The sequence below is a fragment of the Pelophylax lessonae genome, assembly GCF_965119305.1.
Source record: "Pelophylax lessonae genome assembly, chromosome: 8".
Taxonomy (NCBI): Eukaryota; Metazoa; Chordata; class Amphibia; order Anura; family Ranidae; genus Pelophylax; species Pelophylax lessonae.
The window spans coordinates 209,223,571-209,248,952 of record NC_138775.1 but is presented as its reverse complement, the minus strand read 5'-3'; the positions used below and the strand labels follow the sequence as shown (position 1 = coordinate 209,248,952).

Sequence of the window (25,382 nt, the reverse complement as noted above, 5' to 3'; positions counted from 1 at the left end):
ACTAATGACCATGGGATTTGTAATGTGCAGCACAGAACGAGAAAAGGAAAGATTTGAGAGCTCACTGAGGACATTACAAGGAGGCAGAAAAACAGCGTAAAAAACTATTTCATGAAATATAGATTACAGGGCCATCAAATAGTGGAAGTGTATAAATAATTTTTTTGGATTAAGGTAGGGTGACTAGATGTACCCGGTTTCAGGAACAGTCCCTGATTGTAGGGGGCTGTCTCTGGGAAAGTGTCCCCTATTAAAAGAAATGTGTCACTGATTTCTTTCTAGTTTTAATAATGGTGTCCATGGCCTGGGCGGTTGCAGGGTCAATCGAGTGGGTCTTCTCCAGGGTTACTGATGATGTCAGATGGTGATATTATGTGGCCTACTCGATCCTTCCCCTCTCAGCTTGTGAAGTCATTTGTGCGAGAGGTAAAGACATGGATTATTTGCCACCCTGCTCTTCTTTGTGCTGATAAACTTCAGTGCACATTTGGGCCTGGAACCAGTAAGTCAACACTACACAAGGGTAAAGGGCCGAAACAGGGGGGTGGGTGGGAGTCCAGGAGGAGCAGCTGCCCCATGCACATAGTTTTCATGTGGTGGAAGGGGACAGAATGCCTTGTGCTCTCTGCTGGCAGCTGCCTCTAAATACAGCCTGGAACATGGCCTGTCACATAAGCGTATAAGTGATTGTCTATGCAGAGTGACGTTGGGGTAGTGAAGCTGCTCCATCTGATGTCACAGTCTCCTCCCCATCCTGCAAGTATATAGTGCCTTCTGCAGCTTTAAATGTGTTACCACTGGAGATGAGGATAGAGAACTCACCAGCTGATGGTGGAGTGCAGGGGGTCACCAGCAATGGCATGCAAAGGTCCAGTGAGTGCAATTGGTTGGGGGGATGGAATTTGTGCTGGAGGTGGCAAGGCGGTATAGTTATGGGGTGATTGATGGTTGACCTCTATACTCTCTATGTTACGCATTCTTGACCCAGAGCAAGTAGACTTAGGTGTTATTAAACCATAACCCCTTTAAGCCACTCCCAGTGTTCACACACTTTGGACACACTCGACACTTGGTGTAGTGTAATGTACTGCTATTATCCCTGACCCCCCCCCCCCCCATCCCTGCCCCACTTCCAATAAATGTAAGCATGGTCAGTAGGGTCTCCCCGGGTTTCCTTTTGAAAATCTAACCACCTTGGAATTAGTGTTAATTTTAACATGAATTTTCAATTTAGTTTTATTCATAGTCTTTTGACTAAAATGCCATTTTAGTTTTAGTTGTATTTTAGTCATCTGAATTGTTTTAGTTTTAGTCTTATTTTAGTCAACTAAAATCTTATAGATTTTGATAAATTGTAAAGCATTTGAGCATTTCTCTAGAATTGCCAAACTCATTATAAACTCCTGGAGTAAAAATCTAATGACATGTTATTATTTATGGTATTAAGGTTTGAACATACACTACAGACACAGATTGACTGATTAGACATTATTTGTAAAGGCACACACCTGTCTATATAAGGTCCCACAGTTAACAGTGCATGTCAGAGCACAAACCAAGCTATGAAGTCCTATTAATTGTCTGTAGACCTCCGAAACAGAATCGTTATGAGACACAGATCTGGGGAAGGGTACAGAAAAATGTCTGCAGCATTGAAGGTTCCAGTGAGCACAGTGGCCTCCATCATCCATAAATGAAAGAAGTTAGGAACCACCAGGACTTTTCCTAGAGCGGGCCGCCTAGCCAAACTGAGTGATCAGGGGAGAAGGGCCTTAGTCAGGGAGGTGATCGAGAACCCAATGGTCACTCTGACAGAGCTCCAGCGTTCCTCTGTGGAGAGAGGAAAACCTTCAAGAAGAACAACCATCTCTGCAGTACTCCACCAATCAGGCCTGTATCGTAGAGTGGCCAGACGGAAGCCACTCCTCAGTAGAAGGCACATGAAAAGCCCACCTGTAGTTTGCCAAGACTCTCAGACTTGAGAAACAAAATTCTCTGGTCTGATGACATAAATATGTAACACTTTGGCCTGAATGGCAAGCATCATGTCTGTAGGAAACCAGGCACCTCTCATCATCAGGCCAATATCATCCCTACAGTTAAGCATGGTGGTGGCAGCATCATGCTGTGGGTATATTTTTTAGCGGCAGGAACTGGAAGACTAGTCACGATTAAGAGAAACATAAATGCAGCAATGTACAGAGACATCCTTGATGAAAACCTGCTCCAGAGCGCTCTGGATCTTAGACTGGGGTGAAGGTTCAGCTTTCAACTCGACAAGGACCCTAAGCACACTGCCAAGATAACAAAGGAGTGGCTACTGGACAACTCTGTAAATGTCCTTGAGTGGCCCAGCCAAAGCCCAGACTTGAACCAGATTAAAAATTTCTGGAGAGATCTGAAAATGGCTGTGCACCGACGCTCCCCATCCAATCTGATGAAACTTCAGAGGTCCTGCAAAGACAAATGGAGGAAACTACCAAAACATATGTGTGCCAAGCTTAGAGCATCATACTCAAAAAGACTTGGAGGCTGTATTCGGTGCAAAAGGTGCTTCAACAAAGTATTGAGCAAAGGGGATTTGTTTTTCATTTTTTATGTTTAATAAATTTGCAAAGATTTCAAACAAACTTCTTTCACATTGTCATTATGGTGTATTGTTTAGAATTGTGAGGAAAATAATTAATTTATTCCATTTTGGAATAGGGCTGTAACATAACAAAATGTGGAAAAAATGAAGCATTGTGAATACTTTCTAGATGCACTGTATTACCAATATTAAATATTAAGAAAAAAAAAAAAGTAGTAGATGTTCCCTACTTATTCTTATGTGGTAGTGCAATACATGTTTTAAATTTAAAATGATATTAAAAGCGTTCTTTTTAAATAACACATTTTATACCTACCTGCTCTGTGCAGTGGTTCTGCACAGGGGAGCCCTGATCATCCTCTTCTCTGGTCCCTCGTTGGCACTCTTGGCCCCTTCCTCCTGCCGAGAGCCCCCATAGCAAGCAGCTTGCATTGGGGGCATCCAAGCTATTGCTCTTCGTGTCTATTCACACACAGAGCTGCAGCATGGCCCCGCCCCATCTCTCTCTCCTCATTGGCTCACTGGATGTAATTGACAGCAGCAGGAGCCAATGGCCAAATTAGGAGGGAAAGTCCCCAGAGAGCCAAGGCTTTGGTGCACATTGCTGGATGAAAATTGGGTTCAGGTAAGTACTAGGGGGGCTGCTCTACAGAGGAGGTTTTTTTTTTACCTTCATGCATTGAATGCATGAAGATAAAAAATCTTACGCCTTTACAACTACTTTAATGTGTTGTTATTATAGGCTGGGGTTGGAATTGTGTTGCCAATTTAGAAAAGGCCAGCAGAGGGCGCCAAAGAGATAGTGTGAATGAGTGTAATGTGTGGAACTGCAAAGGAAAGGGAAAGGATTGATGAAAGCCTGTGTCTCTCAGCCAATACAGCCTGCCGATAGAGTCAGGAACAGGGACTTTATTACCACACAGGTGGAGCTCCAAGGAAAGTTCAGGTGGGTAAACATCCCTGCCTTACATTTTCATTCCGTTTTCATTAGTTGAAAATTAGAATTGATTTTCGTCACAGTTTTTTCAATTGGCTTTTATCATTGAAAACATGCAGCTGCCTAAAATTATGACCAAAATATTTTTGTCGATGAAAAAAACACTGTTTAGAATAAGGATATCAGTAATGTCACTTTAACAATTGCTGGTGGTTACTAAGGGCTACTGCACTTTGCATATTAACTTTTGCCCTCTTGAAAGTGGTTGTAAACTCTCTATTCTAACTTCAGCTCATTTTATTCCAAATGACTAAAGCTACTGATTGCTGCCTGTGTAATTCTCCTCCATGCGCTTCCTGTCCCTCGATTCACGGCACACTTTGTGTGCCGTTTCCCCTTCAAGATCATGCAGTGGCCGAGAGATCCGCTCTCTGTGGCACAGCTGAGAGGACATGCGAGACTTGGCAGATGATCATTCCCAGCTTCCTTGTTCTCCCCTTGGTAAGCACACGATCGCGCATTCGCAAGGTTTCAGCAAGAGAACCCAAGGAAGGGCGGAAATTACGTCTGCAGGGGACTCACCAAACAATACCTAAGATGGCGCTGCCAATTCCTGGAAGAAGCATTAATTAAAAAAGATTAAAAAGTATGTAACAAGCGTTTTTACATCCTTTACACTGGGCAATGATTGTAATTACTGTAGCAAATACATTATATAGAATGAATAAGCGATTTAGAATTCAGAGTTTACTTCCTCTTTAAGAAGCCTGGCATTTGGTTATACCTGAAAGGCAAAGTGGCACATGCAGTAACCAATCAGAATTCATCTTTCCTGATTTCAAACTCAATAAACCAAAACATTAGTAGTCACACATCATCAGTGATCTCTACATTGCCTTGTTATAATATCCAGATAGGCCTTCATTGTTCTGGTGTATATACGCTCAGAAAGGGAGGTAGCCAAGAGCTGTAAGAAAAATATTGGAAGTTTACCTCATACCCCATGGAATTCCCGAACATATTTTGGAACCTGCTTTGCACTCTACACACACCTGGAAAAACAAAGATTTATGTGACCCCATGTTCTTGGGCTAAGGTAATGTAAAGAATATAAAATTCTGAACCAACCCAATGGTTTACATTGGAACAAATACATGTGATGCATTCCTCTTACAACGTATAAATGGCGTTTTTTAAAAGCAACATATATTTCTTTAAAGGCCAGTACCACAATCCTACTGCCGTCAGTCCAGAAAATACTGAACACGTATTAAACAAAAAAAACATAAAGGACTGCACGTCTTTCAACATTTTGTTAGCTTTGGAAAAATGTATCAGATGTGGGATTGCTTCTGTGAAGAAAATTAGGGGCAACACCATTTTTTAGTGTTCTCCCCCCTTTCACCCTCCTCTCCATCCCCTTTCCTCTAGAGACTGTCTCTTGGCTTCAGACTAAACATATAATCGGCTGAGTCATATATTTACTCAGAGCTATGGCAGCAGCAATGGGGAGATGCTTTCACTTAAGTGTGTAGTTTGAGGTGACCTGATGGCCGCGGCTCTGATCAGTTCTGAGCTCCGGGCTCCCTCTGCTGACTTTTGTAGTAATTTCACTAACCGATTATGCTTCCTGAACTGTTTAGGTTGGCTCTTATTTTAATCCCAAAATATGAAGTAAATGAGTATAAAGGGGTATATTTGTGTACCATTCAGTGTTGCCATAGCAACAAAAATTGGGAATAAAAGCGCTGTCCCATAGCAGAAGAAACACGGAATTACACATTGAAAATGAACAATGTCAATTTTTATTAGGGATCGACCGATTATCGGCAATGCCCATATATCGGGGGCCGAAATGTACTTTCCCAGATATATCAGAATCGGCCCCTGAGGTTACCGATATTTCGGGAAAGTGCTTGTACCGGAGTGATGCCTGCAGCTAGAGGCATCGTAGCCGACGGTCGGCGTCCATAGCCGACGGTCGGCTGTCTTGTAATGACAACAGATGCGGCTGAGAAGCCACTCGGCTGTCATTACAAGGAGCGAGATGGGACATCTCCCGCCGCTCGCCCGGGTCTCCCGTCCCACCAGGAGACCAGGGCATCCTACCTGCACGGCCACCAAAGAGAAGACCCAATCAAAGCCGAATTCGGCTCTGATCGGGTCTCTATGTAAAAAACCCGGAAGTGATGTCATGACATTGTTTGCGGGTTTTTGGCGGCAAATTAAAAAAAATGAGAGCATTCAAAACAGCCAAACTTGGCGTTTTGAATGCTTTTAAGTGCAGAGGAGGGGTTTGGGGTCTTTTAGACCCCCAGATCCCTCCACAACAGTACCTGTGAAAAATAAAAATAATTTTTTTTTTAAATGTCCAAAAATATCGGCCGATACCGATATCCGATGACCAAAATATCGGTATCGGCACTAAAAAAAACGATATCGGTCGATGACTAATTTTTATTATATATCCCACCAAGGGGAGCAAGCCACTGTTGTACACTGTGATGAACCAACAGCAATGCAGGAGCCAACTCTCCATGTAGTGGACTCCACTCCACTCCACCAAGAGTTGGCTCCTGCATTGCTTGTCCCACATGCTGCCTCTCTTACAGATACTGTCATCATTGCTGTTCGCTCATCATAGTGTACAACAGGGGCTTGTTGCTCCCCTTCCTGGGATCTATAATAAAAATTGACATTCTTCATTTTCAATCTGCAATTCCGTGTTTATTCTGCTATGTATGGGACAGTGCTTTTATTCCCAATTTTGGTTGCTATTTCACTGATCTGATTGCTACTGAGTTTGGGTCAGCAGCGTCCCACCAGCAGTTGATTATCATTCCTCTAGCAGGGACAGTACCTCAGCGCCTGGTCTTTTTTCTATTATGCTTTCAGTGTTGCCAACCTACCTGATTGAAATTTACTGACACGAGCCATGTTTTTGCTGAAAGTTACAAAATTACAGTTTTAAGTGCAAATTTCAGTATTTAGTCTACAAACAAGTACAATATGTAATTAGCAATGTGACTTAAAGCGGTAGTATACCGCTTTTTTCCACTTTTAACTACAGGTAAGCCTATAATAAGGCTTACCTGTAGGTACAATTAATATCTCTGGCACGGTTTAGGAGATATTTGCACTGCATGCAGCCGCTCACGCGAGTGGCGTATGCGCTCTGAAGGTCCGGCGGACCTTCAGCTTTCCTTGCCGGGAGCTTGCCGGAAAATGATTCCCGCGCGCAAGCACGGGAGTGACGTCATCGCGGCTCCGGCCAATCACAGCGCCGGAGCCGCCGAACCCGGAAGAGACGCCGAGGGATCATGTTAGCTCCCACAGCGGTGTCCAAGGGTCCATGTCGGGGCTTCGTTCTAAGGTAAGTAATTCATAATGAGCTAGTATGCGATGCATACTAGCTCACTATGCCTTTGTCTTGCAGGGTTTTTTTTTTTTTTTCTAGGTTTACAACCGCTTTAAGCTGGATACACACTATACAATTTTCTTTCCATTTTTTTTCCTTTACATTTAACAAAACCATATAATATGAGGTCAAATCTAAACACGTTTAATTTGTATGCAATCAGACAGGCCCCCGCACTACATAGTTGAAGGTAAATTTAAAGGAAATCGAACAACAAAAGTTGTATAGTGTTTATCCAGCTTAAAGGTAGATATTAACCACTTCAGCCCCGGAAGGTTTTACCCCCTTAATGACCAGGCCATTTTTTGGAATATGGTACTGTGTTACTTTAACTGACAATTGCGCGGGTATACGATGCTGTACCCAAATAAAATGTCTATGTCTTTTCTTCCCACAAATAGAGCTTTCTTTTGCTGGTATTTGATCACATCTGCGGTTTTTATTTTTTGCCCTATAAACAATATCATAAGACCGACAGTTTTTAAAAAAAAAAACATATTTTTTACTTCATGCTATAAACCATATCCAATAAAAAATGTAAAAAATCAAATTTCTTCATCAATTTAAGCCAATATGTATTCTGCTATATATTTTTGGTAAAAAAAATCCCAATAGGTGTATATTGATTGGTTTGCACAAAAGTTATAGCATCTACAAACTATGGGATAGATTTATGGAATTTTCTTTTTTTTCTACTAGTAATGGCAGTGATCAGCGATTTTTAATGGGACTGCAACATTGCGGCGGACAAATCTGACAATAAGTGACACTTTTTAGGGACCAGTGACAACAATACAGTGATCGGTGTTAAAAAAAAGCACTGTCACTGTATAAATGACACTGGCAGAAAAAGGGTTAGCATCAGGGGTAAAGAAAGGGTTAGGTGTGTTCCTAGGGAGTGCTTTCTAACTGTGGGGGGGGGGAATGAATGCACTAGAGGAAAACAGAGATCCTTTTTCTGCTTAGCAGAACGATCGGCGGGTCTCAGCAGACATCACATCTAACATACCGCTGATTGGCTCCTGCTGTGTCCAATCACAGTGGGAGCGGGCTGCCAGTGGCATGCATGCGCGCCTTAGACTTGACGAGCTAACGTACAGGTATGTTGGTTTGCGCAGGAGGGCCGCCCTGCCGCAGTATATCTGCCAGGGGTGGTCCTCAAGTGGTTAAGGCAAAAAAACATATTTCCTATTTTTTTTTCGATATAGTAAGTAGCTCAGGGAAAGGACTCAGAAGGGCAATAAATGAGAATGGGCGGCACACACACATGAAATGGACTCTCACAGTCATCAGTGTGCAGCAGCACAGATGATGGTGACACCTTACCGACATGGCACATCCCCTCCTGAGTCACAGTGACAGCCTCTCTCCACGCCAGGTGATCCCCTCAGTCCCAACAGCAGTGACCGTCCTGCTCCCGGCCTCCCCGCATGCGAGGCTCCAGCCGCTCCCCTCGGCTCCCTTGATCCATGATATCACACAACATGCTCAGGTACCGCCTCCGCTAGGCCTGCCCCCCCACCAGCGATGCCCGAAACACACTGTAGCAGGAACTCGGATGGTCTGGGCCTGCTCTGGACTGAAACAGCACATGCGTAGCCGAGCGTCACAGCCATATTTTTTAGTGGCAAATTATTCCCGTCACTGGCATTTACTGGCAGGAAAAAAGTGCCCATTTTTTACTGACTGCCAGTAAAAATACTGACGGTTGGCAACACTGGTACCACTGCATGATACTTTGCTATTGTAAGGTATTTGGTAAACAGTAATTCCAGGGAGATTCTAAAGACCCAAATGAATGCAGTTCTGTATTCATTATTACATGTATTATTTGCAATTTTTGTATTTTAAATGCAAGCAGTGTTCTGGGATTTTACTTTGTAGAGCCTCCTGCAGTCTCTGTGTCACAGAGCTCAGAATGAGATAGAGAAAAAAAAAAAGTAAAGGGAGGGCAGAGATCACCACTGTCTAAGGAACAATTAAAATTAAACCACAGGGATAAGAAAAAAAAGGTAATACATTCACATAGGAATGATTAAAAATTGTTTATTTGCAGAAAATCTGTAGGATGTCCAGCAGGTGGCAGTCTCTCCAGTGGGCACAAAAAAAAAAAAGAGAGAGCACCACTCTTAGTGTAACATTTTTAAAAACTTTTTAGAAAATAGGAAACAATATTGCACTCAAATGTTATTAGATCGGGGCTGGAAGCGCAAAGGCTCCAAAAAAAATTGGGTGGGATGAAGTCTGTGTCTGGGCTTTGCTAATTGCCTATGTGAGTGCACAGGTGGTCTGGATAATTTTAAACCTGGTCTGAGCATAGTTCAAGGCAGTTGCTGCCATTTGGATTCAGACTCCTGTCAGGAGACCTGGTTGTTTCTGTCAGAGCCTGCATGCCTGGTGAGGGGGAATTTTTGCCTGAAGGTCTAAACCGCTAGTAACAAAAGTGAGTACACCTCTAAGTGAAAATGTCCGAATTGGGCCCAAAGTTTCAATAATGTGTGTGGCCACCATTATTTTCCAGCACAGCCTTATTCTTCTTGGGCATGGAGTTCACCAGAGCTTCACAGGTTGCCACTGTTCTCCTCCACCTTCCGTTTGAGGATGCCCCACAGATGCTCAATAGGGTTTAGGTCTGGAGACATGCTTGGCCAGTTCACCACCTTTACCCTCAGCTTCTTTAGCAAGGCAGTGGTCGTCTTTGAGTTGTGTTTGGGGTCATTATCATGTTGGAATACTACCCTGCGTCCCAGTCTCTGAAAGGAGGGGATCATGCTCTGCTTCAGTAAGTCACAGTACATGTTGGCATTCATGGTTCCCTCAATGAACTGTGGCTCCCCAGTGTCGGCAGCACTCATGCAGGCCCAGACCATGACACTCCCACCACCATGCTTGACTGAAGGAAAGACACACTTGTCTTTGTAATCCTCACCTGGTTGCGGCCACACACGCTTGACACCATCTGAACCAAATAAGTTTATCTTGGTGTCATCAGACCACAGGACATGGTTCCAGTAATCCATGTCCTTAATCTGCTTGTCTTCAGCAAACTGTTTGCGGGCTTTCTTGTGCATCATCTTTAGAAGAGGCTTCTTTCTGGGACGACAGCCATGCAGATCAATTTGATGTAGTGTGCACTGACAGGCTGACCCCCCAATCCCTTCAACCTCTGCAGCAATGCTGGCAGTACTCATACCTCTATTTCCCAAAGACAACCTCTGGATATAAGGGTGAGCACATGAACTCAACTTCTTTGGTCGACCATGGCGAGGCCTGTTCTGAGTGGAACCTGTCCTGTTAAACCGCTGTATGGTCTTGACTACCGTTCTGCAGCTCAGTTTCAGGGTCTTGGCATCCTTCTTATAGCCTAGACCATCTTTATGTAGAGCAACAATTCTTTTTTTTCAGATCCTCAGAGAGTTCTTTGCCATGGGGTGCCATGTTGAACTTCCAGTGACCAGTATGAGAGAGTGAGAGCGATAACACCAAATTTAACACACCTGAGACCTTGTAACCCTAACGAGTCACATGACACCGGGGAGGGAAAATGGCTAATTGGGCCCAATTTGGACATTTTCACTTAGGGATGTACTCACTTTTGTTGCCAGTGGTTTAGACATTAATGGCTGTGTGTTGAGTTATTTTAAGGGGACAGCAAATTTACACTGTTATACAAGCTGTACACTCACTACTTTACATTGTAGCAAAGTGTCATTTCTTCAGTGTTGTCACATGAAAAATTTGAATAAAATATTTACAAAAACATGAGGGGTGTACTGATTTTTGTGAGATACTGTATGTATATCCACATGTACATAGATGCAAAGATAGGTGAAAAACCTTATTTATCTTTACGCACACATGTGTAGGAGTTCCCACATATGTGTAAAGCAACACAGGAATGTTTCTTATTTTCTAAAAAGTTTTAATAAATGCTACACTGAATGTGGATCTCTCTCTCTCTCTCTCTCTCTGTCTCCTTTTTGTTTTTTATTCTGTGGCCACCTGCTGGACATCCTACAGAATATCTGAAGATATGCTGTTTTTAATCATTCCTATGTGAGTGCATTACCTTTTTTATCTCTATGTGGTTTAAAATATACTTGGACAGTGGTCCTCCCTCTCCTTTACTTTTTCTTTTTGTCTTTACATGGTGGCAGGTGGGAAGTACCCCAGTCCTGCCTCGACTGAAGACACTGTCAAAGTGTTTTTCCTATTTATCCCTTATGGACATTCCTTGTATGGACCTGTCATCTTACACCCTAAAGTGGTTCTAACGGCTGAAGGTTTTTTACCCTAATGCACTCTCTGCATTTAGGTATAAAAACCTTCCGTGTACAGCTCCAAATTCCCCCCACCCCCTCAAACTTACAAGAGCTCAATCTTGATCCATTGCTGTGCCCAAGAGCAGTGTCTATCTCTGCTCCATCTCTCCTCACAGGTTCAGAGACAGAAGGGGGAGCCATTGGCTCCTGCTATTGTCAATCGCATCCAGGGAGCAGAGAGCGGGAGGTGGGGTTTGTACTACTTGGTATCAAGTATTTGTTGCTCCCATATTAAGTGGCTTGGTATAGGGGCATCTGGCAGGGAGAAGAGCCAGGAGTGCTCATGGGGGCACCAGAAGAGGAAGATCAGGACTACTCTGTGCAATAGTTTTGCAGGTAAGTATAACATATATATTAAAAAAAAAAAAAAAAAGAATTGAACCTTTACAATCACATTTAGGCCTTTCTATTCATATGTACTTTCACCATCCACATAAAGGGTGCGGTATTAATTTTGCTCCTTTTGCAAATATACTATCAAATATATATCCATTTTGTGGGATTGTATTTGTATTTTGCTTTTATGGGATAGAAGGAAGCACAACAAAGTGTCATTCCTTTGTGTTGTGGTGCAAGGAGCATGCTGATAGGAAGAGAGAGCAGAGTAATAGATAAAGGATCTCATTAGTTTTGTTGCTTAATCATTCACTGCCCAGTGATGGACTGGGGAAAGGGCAAGACTTGTACATGTTACCAACTGTTCCAAAGAAAATGTAGGTCTTGTATCCTGCCAAAGAGGGCTTACTTTGGAATCTGGCAGAGCTTTGTAAATCTCAGAACTTAATGAACAGAAATACAAATCATCTCTGGTACTTTGCTGAGTAAATTATATTTTAACACAATTTTATAAAACCACATTCAGTTGAAATTTCTAGATTAGGGATGAGCTCCTGGTTTGGTCTGAACCTTTTTTCTTTTGAGCATTAGTCCAAATGCTGAGCTTTGGACTGGGCCAAGATTGTGGGCAACTTTGGGACAAGGTGCTTTTCCAAGGGTGTCCCCCTGGCAAGGTACCCTTCCCGCCATATTGAGGGAATGTGGAGTTAGGGAGCAAAATGAGAGCTGGAGGGACAACTAAAGTCCATAAGAGTCTGATTTTTCCTATTATATGATTAGATCCCCAGTGTACAGTCTTTATCTACAAAGTATGGGCTGTTTTGGGGGGCGGGGGGTTATCTTCCATCAGTCAAACACATAATAAATAAAAAGATTCCCATGTACCAGCAAGGGTGGTTGGAAATGTGTGCACAATAATGCTATCTCCATATACTAGGTGGTGCCCCTAAACATTTTTAATAAATAGATACTAGAAGAGGAGATCAGTTTTAGCAAAATATTACAGGAAGGAACAATGGCGATTAGATTACCTTTTACAACCTACCTGACCAGTTTTTCCATAGTTGTGGGTGGAACTTGGCAAGACAGGTCTATGGGTAGAGATGTATAGAACTGTTCGCCGGCGAACAGTTCCCGGCGAACTTAGCATGTTCGCGTTCGCCGCTGCCGGCGAACATATGCGATGTTCGGTCCGCCCCCCATAAGACATCATTGAGGCAAACTTTGACCCTGAACTTTACAGTCAGCAGACACATTTCCAGCCAATCAGCGTACCTCCCTCCCACACCCTCCCACCTCCTATAAATAAGCAAGGGCAGCATCCATCTTAGATCATTCTGAAGCAGTGTGTGTAGTGAGAATAGGGAGAGAGCTGCTGCTGCTGCTGCTGCTGTTAAGCTAGGGACAGTTAGTCAGTGTTCCTGGTCTTGCAGTGTTCTTGGTCCACTACTGCTGTAATATCAGCACCCCAAAAAGCCCTTCTAAGGGCTGGTATTTGTGTTTTTTTTTTTTTTTATATATATATATATATATATATACCTAGCGTCCCCAAAAGCCCTTTTAAGGGCTGGTAATTGAGTTGTTTCTTCATATATATATATATATCTATATCTATCTAGTGTCCCCAAAAGCCCTTTTAAGGGCTGGTAATTGAGGATTTTTTTATTTTTATATATATACATATATATATATATATAGTGTCCCCAAAAGCCCTTTCAAGGGCTGGTAAGGTAATAGATTTTTTTCTTTATATATATATATATATCTATTGTACACTGCAGTTGCCTGCCCGCTGTGTGTGAGAGGCCACAGACCTACCACAGACTGTACTGTGTGCACACCACACTCATTTCGGGTGGCACAGGCACAGTACCTGGCATTTTAAAAAATATTTTTTTTTTCTCTGTCATAATTGCAGTGAGTGCTGTGTCAGGTCCACAGAGTGCACTGTACCCACTGCAGTGCACTGCCCACCACTGATATATATACGTTGGCACAGCATCTTGTTGCAATAAATTGAAAAAAAAAATATTTTTTATTATTGCAGTTGCCTGGGCTGCCAGTGACTGTCAGGTCCACAGAGTGTACTGTGCCCACTGCAGTGCCACTGTGTGCCCACCCACCACTGATATATAAGGTGGCACAGCAGCTTGCAAAGTAAAAAAAAAATATATATTTTTTTAAATTGCAGTTGCCTGGGTGCCAGTGACTGCTGTCAGGTCCACAGAGAGTGTACTGTGCCACTGCCCACCCACCACTGATATATAAGGTGGCACAGCAGCTTGCAAAGTAAAAAAAATATATATATTTTTTTAAATTGCAGTTGCCTGGGTGCCAGTGACTGCTGTCAGGTCCACAGAGAGTGTACTGTGCCACTGCCCACCCACCCACCACTGATATATAAGGTGGCACAGCAGCTTGCAAAGTAAAAAATATATATATATTTTTTTAAATTGCAGTTGCCTGGGTGCCAGTGACTGCTGTCAGGTCCACAGAGAGTGTACTGTGCCACTGCCCACCCACCACTGATATATAAGGTGGCACAGCAGCTTGCAAAGTAAAAAAATATATATATATTTTTTAAATTGCAGTTGTCTGGGTGCCAGTGACTGCTGTCAGGTCCACAGAGAGTGTACTGTGCCACTGCCCACCCACCACTGATATATAAGGTGGCACAGCAGCTTGCAAAGTAAAAAAAAATATATATATTTTTTAAATTGCAGTTGCCTGGGTGCCAGTGACTGCTGTCAGGTCCACAGAGAGTGTACTGTGCCACTGCCCACCCACCACTGATATATAAGGTGGCACAGCAGCTTGCACTCATAGTACAACAGTAACAACACATTAAAAAAAAAATGACAGGCAGAGGCAGGCCACCCCGCAAGGGCCGTCGTGGTCGTGGTGCTGTGATTTCCTTAGGCTCTAGAATAATGCCCAGTGTTCAGAGGCCACCACAGCCCCTGAACTCAAAAAATTCTGAGGCCATAGTTGACTGGCTTACACAGGACACCCAATCGTCTACAGCTTCCGCTCGGAACCTTAATGCACCATCCTCCTCCAGCTCAGCTTCGGGCACCTCTCAATTTACCACTCGCCAGCCCGCCGGCACCACCACCAACACTAGCACCACAGCCGCTTCACTTGATCCGTCAGAGGAGTTATTTTCACATCAGTTTGAAGAAATAAGTGATGCGCAACTATTAGTGCCAGAGGATGTAGATAACGGGGATATGTCTCAGTCAGGCAGCATTATACACATGGACGTACATTGTGATGATGATGATGTTGTACCTGCTGCTGCTGCCTTTGCTGAGTTGTCAAGTGAAGCGGCTGATGATGACGATGTGTCTGTGGATGTCACCTGGGTGCCTGCTCGAAGAGCAGAAGAAGAGGGGGAAAGTTCAGATGGGGAGACAGAGAGGAGGAGGAGACGAGTTGGAAGCAGGGGGAGGAGGTCATCGCAAGGAGCTAGTGGCGCAGTCAGACAGCATGTAGATTCGGCACCCGGGGTCAGCCAGACAGCACGCCAATCAACGCAAGCTGTTGCCACCACCAGAATGCCGTCCTTGCAAAGCTCAGCAGTGTGGCATTTTTTTTGTGTGTCTGCCTCTGATATCAGCGATGCCATTTGTAACCTGTGCCAAAAGAAACTGAGTCGTGGGAAGTCCAACACCCACCTAGGTACAACTGCTTTGCGAAGGCACATGATCTCACATCACAAACGCCTATGGGATCAACACATGAGTAAAAGCAGCACACAAACTGAAAGCCACCATCCTCCTCCTGGTCCAGCATCTTCAGCCACTGCTGTCCTCCATGCCCCCTATCAACAACCCGCCCCTCCGCCTCTCACCTTCAGCAGTTCCTGCTCGTCACCTGCCCACAGTCAGGTGTCTGTGAAGGAAATGTTTGAGCGCAAAAAGCCAATCTCGCAGAGTCACCCCCTTGCCCGGCGTCTGACAGCTGGCTTGTCGGAACTCTTAGCCCGCCAGCTTTTACCATACAAGCTGGTGGAGTCTGAGGCCTTCAAAAAATTTGTCGCTATTGGGACACCGCAGTGGAAGGTACCCGGCCGAAATTATTTTTCACAAAAGGCAATCCCCAACCTGTACTCTATTGTGGAAAAAGAAATCATGTCACGTCTGGCACACAGTGTTGGGGCAAGGGTCCATCTGACCACTGATAGCTGGTCTGCAAAGCACGGTCAGGGCAGGTATATAACGTACACTGCGCATTGGGTAAACCTGCTGGCGGCTGCCAAGCATGGAATGCGTGGCTCTGCTGCAGAGGAGTTGGTGACACCGCCACGACTTGCAGGCAGGCCTGCTGCCACCTCCTCTACTCCTCCTACTCCATCCTCTTTGCTAACCTCCTCGGCTGAGTCCTCTTCTTCTGTTGCGTCTTGCTCCACACCAACTGCACCCCCCCAGCTCCCCAGGGGCTATTCCACATGCCGGATACGACAGTGTCACGCTGTCTTAGGGTTGACTTGCCTGAAAGCAGAGAGTCACACCGGACCAGCACTACTGTCCGCCCTGAATGCACAGGTGGATCAGTGGCTGACCCCGCACCAACTGGAGATCGGCAAAGTGGTGTGTGACAACGGGAGCAATTTGTTGGCGGCATTGAATTTGGGCAAGTTGACACATGTGCCGTGCATGGCACATGTGTTGAATCTGATTGTGCAACGTTTTGTGCAGAAGTACCCAGGCTTACAGGACGTCCTCAAGCAGGCCAGGAAGGTGTGTGGCCATTTCAGGCGTTCCTACACGGCCATGGCGCACTTTGCAGATATTCAGCGGCGAAACAACATGCCAGTGAGGCGCTTGATTTGCGACAGCCCGACACGTTGGAATTCAACACTGCTAATGTTCGACCGCCTGCTCCAACAAGAAAAAGCGGTCAACGAGTATTTGTATGACCGGGGTGCTAGGACAGCCTCTGCGGAGCTGGGTACTTTTTTGCCACGCTACTGGACGCTCATGCGCAATGCCTGTAGGCTCATGCGTCCTTTTGAGGAGGTGACAAACCTAGTGAGTCGCACTGAAGGCACCATCAGCGACATCATCCCATATGTTTTTTTCCTGGAGCGTGCCCTGCGAAGAGTGCTGGATCAGGCCGTAGATGAGCGTGAAGAGGAAGAGGAAGAGTTGTGGTCACCATCACCACCACCAGAAACAGCCTTACCATCGATTGCTGGACCTGCGGCAACACTGGAAGAGGAGTGTGAGGAAGAGGAGTCAGAGGAGGAATGTGGCTTTGAGGAGGAGGAACACCAACCACAGCAGGCATCCCAGGGTGCTCGTTGTCACCTATCTGGTACCCGTGGTGTTGTACGTGGCTGGGGGGAAGAACACACCTTCAATGACATCAGTGAGGACGAGGAATTGGACATGAGTAGCTCGGCATCCAACCTTGTCCAAATGGGGTCTTTCATGCTGTCATGCCTGTTGAGAGACCCTCGTATAAAAAGGCTGAAGGAGAACGACCTGTACTGGGTGGCCACGCTACTAGACCCCCGGTATAAGCAGAAAGTCTGTGACATGTTACCCAATTACCGGCAGTCGCAAAGGATGCAGCAGCTACAAAATAAGTTAAAAACTATGCTCTACACAGCGTATAAGGGTGATGTCACAGCACAACGGGAATCCAACAGGGGAAGAGGTGAAAGTAATCCTCCTCCTACCACCACAACCACGCCGGCAAGGACAGGACGCTTTACAGACGTCTTGTTGATGGAGGACATGCGGAGCTTTTTTAGTCCTATGCATCGCCACAGCCCTTCGGGGTCCACCCTCAGAGAACGACTCGACCGACAGGTAGCAGACTACCTTGCCTTAACTGCAGATATCGACACTCTGAGGAGCGATGAACCCCTTGACTACTGGGTGTGCAGGCTTGACCTGTGGCCTGAGCTATCCCAGTTTGCCATTGAACTTCTGGCCTGCCCCGCTTCAAGTGTGCTGTCAGAAAGGACCTTCAGCGCAGCAGGAGGTATTGTCACTGAGAAGAGAAGTCGCCTAGGTCAAAAAAGTCTTGATTACCTCACGTTTATTAAGATGAATGAGGCATGGATCCCGAAGGGACTGACAGTGGGGGATGCATTTGACTAAAAAAGGCCTGGTGATGACTGAGATGCCTTGGCCTAAAAATGGTCCACACGCTGCTGTATATAATCATTCTCTGCATGCCGGATGACTTACGTGACGTCTCCGCCACCAACTACGGTTCAAGCAGCAATGTTTTAGTGCACTTTCTGCCTTAAAACCTCAATTTTTCAGGCCGCTGCTACAGCAGCGGCTGCAACAATACCTACTTTTTCATGCATGTGTACATGCCTAATTTTTCTGGCCTCTGGTGCTACACTGTGGCTGCAAAAAAACAAAAAACAAAAAAAAAGGCACATACATGTGTCAATTCCCCTTCGTGATCGTTACCTTGTCGTGGTGAAGGGGCTTGCGTATCCAGACTTGTATAAAGTACTCGAAATTTCTACTTGAGTAAAAGTACAAGTGCTCGATCAAAAAATTACTTGAGTAGAAGTGGAAGTGCTCGCAGAAAAAGTTACTTAAGTAGAAGTACTAAAGTATTCAACATTTTTTTTACTTAAGTATTGCAAGTAGTTTTTTCAAAAAATTTGCTACTTAAGTACTAAAAGTAAAAAGTACCAGTAGTTTTGAAAAAAAAATTCTACTCAAGTACTGAAAGTAGAAGTACAAGTACTGTGTTATGTAGTTATTAAAGAAATAAGTCAAAAGTTTGAACATCATATTGTTTTTATTATTTCAAATGATTTATTCAAATGATTAACCTGTGTTTGTTAGTATTTTCTTGATGCACTTTAAGCGCTGTAGCACCATTTATTTGTTTGTTTCATATTTTCTTTTTATTGGAAAGATTTGGTATAGCAGCTTTTATTATACACAGCCTTTATTTTCGTATGCGCTGATTTATAAATGACATTATACACATTTTTTTGAGCTTTATGCAACCTGCCATCTACTGTTCTGGCAGTGGTAATTTTTTTAAAAGTAACTAGTAACTATGCAGCACAAAAAAAAAGTACTTGAGTAGAAGTATCGAAATCATCGAAAAAATGTAGTGAAGTAAAAGTAGAAGTAGGAGAAAAAAATTCTACTCTAGGAAAGTACAGATACCGCATTTCGGTACTTAAGTACAGTACTTAAGTAGTTCTACTTCGTTACTATACATCTCTGTGCGTATCACAATGAAGCGATCACCTCTAGGATTGTGTTGGCACACCCCAGATGATAAGGTCGTTGCTTCATTGTGTACAGACCAAAAGCGATCCGCAGGATAATTTTTCATAAAAAAAAACATTCATTTTCTTTCATTCTTTCTGCGGAGCTGGGTATTTTTTGGCCGCGTTACTGAATGCTCATGAACAATGGCTGTAGGCTCATGCGTCCTTTTGCGGAGATGACAACCCTGGTGGTCAGTCGAACCCAAGGCAACATCATCGACCTCATCCCATATGCGTTTTTTCTGGAGCGTGCCCTGCGAAGAGTACTGGATCAGGCTGTAGATGAGCATGAAGAGGAAGAGTTGTGGTCCTCATCACCACCAGAAGCAGCCTTGTCGTTGTCAATTGCTGGACCTGTGGCAACGCAGAGAGAGGAGTCTGAAGAAGAGAAGTCAGAGGAGGAAGGTGGCTTTGAGGAGGTGGAATACCAGCCACAGCAGGCGTCCCAGGGGGCTTGTTCTCACCTTTCGGGGACCCTTGGTGTTGTATGTGGCTGGGTGGAGGAAGAGACCTTCAATGATGTCAGTGAGGACAAGGAACGGGACATGGCTAGCTTGGTATCCAACCTTGTGCAAATTGGGAGTTTGCGGTTGTGCAAATGGACTGACTGACTGTTAAACGGGGAGTTTGGTCTGTCAGAGTTTGGTCTGTCACTGTGAAGCGGGCAACGGGCGTAACCCTTACACTACTTGACCGATAAAACATCATACCTGATCGTATTCACACACTGGATGTTTTAGTGCTGGTTTACACTGCCGCTACCACTAAAGTAGCGTCGCTTCCAGTGCGACTTTGGCGCGACTTAGCGCGACTTTGGCGCGACCTCATCGCGAGGTGACTTTTTATTTGGCCAATCACAATATCATGTTTTGTTACCGTCACCTAATTTCCTTTTCCTGTTTTTTGTTTTACATATTTCCCCATGTGTGCAGTGTTGTCTGTGTCATAGCTCAACTGATAGGCATGTTTGCCTTGGCATATCATATTTCAGCTTGCCAGAAAGAAAAAAAGACAGCTGGAAAGACACTGCATTAGTTTTCTACTAAAAATCATAAGAAAAATGCTGTTTTTTTTGGGTTGTGGACATACTACAGAGCTGAAACTTGACAGGTACACTTTTTAGACCCCCCAGACACTAAATACAAAAAATGACATGCCTGCCTAAAAAAATGCCCGATAAATGCCTGCAAGAGAAAAAGACAGCCGCAGAGAAGCCGTATTCCTGAAAATATAAGAAAAATGCTGTTTTTTAGGGGTTCTGGACATGCTACAGATCTGAAACTTGACAGGTACACTTTTGTGACCCCCCAGACACTAAATACAAAAAATGACATGCCTGCCTAAAAAAATGCCCGATAAATGCCTGCAAGAGAAAAAGACAGCCGCAGAGAAGCCGTATTCCTGAAAATATAAGAAAAATGCTGTTTTTTAGGGGTTCTGGACATGCTACAGATCTGAAACTTGACAGGTACACTTTTGTGACCCCCCCAGACACTAAATACAAAAAATGACATGCCTGCCTAAAAAAATGCCCGATAAATGCCTGCAAGAGAAAAAGACAGCCGCAGAGAAGCCGTATTCCTGAAAATATAAGAAAAATGCTGTTTTTTAGGGGTTCTGGACATGCTACAGAGCTGAAACTTGACAGGTACACTTTTGTGACCCCCCAGACACTAAATACAAAAAATGACATGCCTGCCTAAAAAAATGCCCGATAAATGCCTGCAAGAGAAAAAGCCAGCCGCAGAGAAGCCGTATTCCTGAAAATATAAGAAAAATGCTGTTTTTTAGGGGTTCTGGACATGCTACAGAGCTGAAACTTGACAGGTACACTTTTTAGACCCCCCAGACACTAAATACAAAAAATGACATGCCTGCCTAAAAAAATGCCCGATAAATGCCTGCAAGAGAAAAAGCCAGCCGCAGAGAAGCCGTATTCCTGAAAATATAAGAAAAATGCTGTTTTTTAGGGGTTCTGGACATGCTACAGAGCTGAAACTTGACAGGTACACTTTTGTGACCCCCCAGACACTAAATACAAAAAATGACATGCCTGCCTAAAAAAATGCCCGATAAATGCCTGCAAGAGAAAAAGACAGCCGCAGAGAAGCCGTATTCCTGAAAATATAAGAAAAATGCTGTTTTTTAGGGGTTCTGGACATGCTACAAAGCTGAAACTTGACAGGTACACTTTTGTGACCCCCCAGACACTAAATACAAAAAATGACATGCCTGCCTAAAAAAATGCCCGATAAATGCCTGCAAGAGAAAAAGCCAGCCGCAGAGAAGCCGTATTCCTGAAAATATAAGAAAAATGCTGTTTTTTAGGGGTTCTGGACATGCTACAGAGCTGAAACTTGACAGGTACACTTTTTAGACCCCCCAGACACTAAATACAAAAAATGACATGCCTGCCTAAAAAAATGCCCGATAAATGCCTGCAAGAGAAAAAGCCAGCCGCAGAGAAGCCGTATTCCTGAAAATATAAGAAAAATGCTGTTTTTTAGGGGTTCTGGACATGCTACAGAGCTGAAACTTGACAGGTACACTTTTGTGACCCCCCAGACACTAAATACAAAAAATGACATGCCTGCCTAAAAAAATGCCCGATAAATGCCTGCAAGAGAAAAAGCCAGCCGCAGAGAAGCCGTATTCCTGAAAATATAAGAAAAATGCTGTTTTTTAGGGGTTCTGGACATGCTACAGAGCTGAAACTTGACAGGTACACTTTTTAGACCCCCCAGACACTAAATACAAAAAATGACATGCCTGCCTAAAAAAATGCCCGATAAATGCCTGCAAGAGAAAAAGCCAGCCGCAGAGAAGCCGTATTCCTGAAAATATAAGAAAAATGCTGTTTTTTAGGGGTTCTGGACATGCTACAGAGCTGAAACTTGACAGGTACACTTTTTAGACCCCCCAGACACTAAATACAAAAAATGACATGCCTGCCTAAAAAAATGCCCGATAAATGCCTGCAAGAGAAAAAGACAGCCGCAGAGAAGCCGTATTCCTGAAAATATAAGAAAAATGCTGTTTTTTAGGGGTTCTGGACATGCTACAGAGCTGAAACTTGACAGGTACACTTTTTAGACCCCCCCAGACACTAAATACAAAAAATGACATGCCTGCCTAAAAAAATGCCCGCTAAATGCCTGCAAGAGAAAAAGCCAGCCGCAGAGAAGCCATATTCCTGAAAATATAAGAAAAATGCTGTTTTTTAGGGGTTCTGGACATGCTACAGAGCTGAAACTTCACAGGTACACTTTTTAGACCCCCCCAGATGCTAAATCCAAAGAAATTTTTTATTTTTATTTTTTTTTAATTTTTCCAATAATTGGCTCTCTATCAAAAAATTATAATTTTTAAGAACTTTTTTTTGCGTGATCCCTCTCCGGCATGCCACAGTCCAGGTGTTAGTCCCCTTGAAACAACTTTTCCATCACTATTGTGGCCAGAAAGAGTCCCTGTGTGTTTTAAAATTCGCCTGCCTATTGAAGTCTATGGCGGTTCGCCCGGTTCGCCGGTTCGCGAACATTTGCCGATGTTCGCGTTCGCCGTTCGCGAACCGCGAATTTTAGGTTCGCGACATCACTATCTATGGGTAGCTTAAAGGATATGACCTACACATGGCAAGTCAACTTATACAACTGTGGGTCCAGTGGCCATCCATAGAATATAATAGGCAACCTTCAGAGCAGAAACATACTGTGAATACTCACTGTCCCTGGGGGAGAGAAACAACCATTATCCAATTCAGGAGTTTATTATTTACATTGAACTTTTTGATAAGGAGATGAAGGGTGGGATTTGGGATTTGGTTAAACTGCACCTATCTTCTAAAATGTAGGCACAGATGCTATTTTTCTCTAGTGACTGTTTAAAAATCTAACCCTATGTTTTATCTCTTATTCTTTACAGTCGAAGACCTCATCCATCGCCCACACGTCCGGCTATCATTCGCCCAACAGACGCAGCCATGATAGAATAAGACAGACTGACCATCACTACTCGGCATAGGAATATCCAATGTTCCTCATGGCTATCTTCAAACTCTGATTTTATTATTATCATAGATGCTTGTATGGACATCTTAGAATTGAAACACTGCTACAACATTTGTTACTTGTCTTTGCTGGGCTGTCAGAATTCTCTATATTGTCAAAAGTATCAGGACACCTGCCTTTACATGCACATGAAATTTAATAGCGTCTTATTCCATAGGGTTCAATATTGAGTTGGCCCACCCTTTGCAGCTATAACAGCTTCAACTCTTCTAGGAAGGCTGTCCACACGGTTTAGGAGTGTGACTATGGGAATGTTTGACCATTCTTCTAGAAGTGCATTTGTGAGGTCAGACACTACTGTTCGACGAGAAGGCCTGGCTCGCAGTCTCCCCTCTAGTTCATCCCAAAGGTGTTCTATTGGGCTGAGGTCAAGCCAGGTCCTCCACCCCAAACTTGCTAATCCACACCATATTGCTGAAATCATTTGGTGGAGGGAGGATTATGGTGTGGGGTCGTTTTTTAGTGGTTGGCCCCTTAGTTATAAGATAGGGCCAGGGACTATTCATAGGATTCAGATATATTGGGCAGACTAGATGGGCCAAATGGTTCTTATCTGCCGACACATTCTATGTTTCTATGTTTCTAGTTCCAGTGAAGGGAACTCTTAAGGCGTCGGCATTCCAAGACATTTTGAAAATTGTCATGCTCCCAACTTTGTGGAATCCTACCTATTCCAATATGACTGCACACCAGTGCACAAAGCAAGTTCCATAAAGACATGGATGAGGGAGTTTGGGGTGGAGGAACTTGAATGGCCTGCACAGAGTCCTGACCTCAACCCGATTGAACACCTTTGGGATGAATTAGAGCGCAGACTGAGAGCCAGACCTTCTCATGCAAAATCAGTGCCTGACCTCACAAATGCACTTCTGGAAGAATGGTCAAACATTCCCATAGACACACTCCTAAACCTTGTGGACAGCCTTCCGAGAAGAGTTGAATCTGTTGTGGACAATATAGTGTACTGTATATTAAACATATTTCCTTATGCTGTCTTCTGTGTTAACATGTTATGCCTATTGCAGATTTTTTATTTATCTGATATTGTAAAACCACTTAAACCACTGAACACCTTAAAGCTGAACTCCAGGCAAACTGCTAAATACACAAATAAACTGCAGATATGGAAGCTGTTTTGCCTGCCAATAGATTTGTATTTTTCACAGTCCTGTTCTGACATTTCTACAGCCCTGCCAGGCAGCACAGCCAGCCAGGTGACCTAACTACTCTCTGCTGCTGGTAAGAAACATAGTAAATCTTCTCCCTGCCCCCAGCCTGTGTTTGGTCAGCTAAACGCCAGTAAAGACAGATAAAGACAGTAAAGACAGATAAGGTCATCTCTCTGTTCTTTCCTCCTATAAGCATGCTCTTTGTTAGCAAATGCAGCACCCAAAACTGGCATCAAGTACTGCTGAAGAGGGGATTAGAAGAGACTAAAATCAAGTCTAATTGACATATGTATGCTAGTTGCATTTACAATTCATTTACTGTGGGTTTTTTTTTTTTGTTTTTTGATTTTTAGTAAGTACATTAACAAGTACATTTTATTCATTGGTGTTTTTCTCTGCCTAGAATTCAGCTTTATTGCTACTGGATTTGAAAAATTTATTTTCTGTCTGCAATGCATGCCTATAGTGTCTATGTACAGATTCACGTTTTATGTACTGTAGTTTACAGTGTGTTTTTTAATGAAAAGTAGCTTCAGATGTAGTAACAAATTATAAATGCTCATATATAAAAAAAATGAAACCACTTTGACCACTTTGTTTTAAAGGGATTTTCTACTTTAAACCAATAATGACATGAACAGAGGGTTAACCACCACCACTGTCAGTCTTCAAGGATTGTTCAGCTCTTTAAACCTTTGGTGACCAGAGGCCATTCATGCCTGGATGCCCAGGCCAAATTTAAGAGCATCAGCAAGCCCTGGTGTCTTTAACCACTTGAACACCAGAAGGTTTTACCCACTTCATGACCAGTTGTTTGTTTTTCTATTTGGCATCGTGCCATTTTAACTGGTAATTGCGCAGTCATGCAACATTGTACCCAAACTAAATTGATATAATTTTTTCACACAATTTTTTTGGTGGTATTTGATTACCATTGGGTTTTTTTATTTTTTATTACGTAAACAAAGGGTCCTCAGTAGAAGTCCACGTGACGAAATGCGTCAGAACGCATGTACGTTGCTGCCTTGGAGACCGTGGGGGTTACTAGCTCGCGTTCCAGAACTTGCCGCAGCCGCGGTCTGTCACATCCCGTTTCAGCGCGAGGAGGTGATTCAGCTCGCGGACGGCGAGCAGCGGTATACCCGGTCCCAATTTGTTTTGAGCCAGTATAATTTCTTGCAGATGTAAGCAGATTGATTGAGGGGGGTTCGGGGAGATGTATATGTGACAAAATAAAGTTAAGCAATATTACACTATCCTCTGTCCCCATTTGTCTGCT

The 25,382-nt window shown here is 43.7% G+C and overlaps 1 protein-coding gene across 1 annotated transcript in view; it reads left to right on the top strand.

Moving 5' to 3' along the window:
- The window catches only part of DNM3 (dynamin 3), a 483,071-nt gene extending 459,997 nt beyond the window's left edge, over window positions 1-23,074 (top strand). Inside the window, exon 22 of the mRNA XM_082266577.1 lies at window positions 22,789-23,074. Coding sequence (XP_082122703.1) covers window positions 22,789-22,858 — 70 coding nt within the window. The 3' untranslated portion in view covers window positions 22,859-23,074. The remainder of the gene's footprint in view (window positions 1-22,788) is intronic.
- The last annotated feature ends 2,308 nt before the right edge of the window (window positions 23,075-25,382 follow it).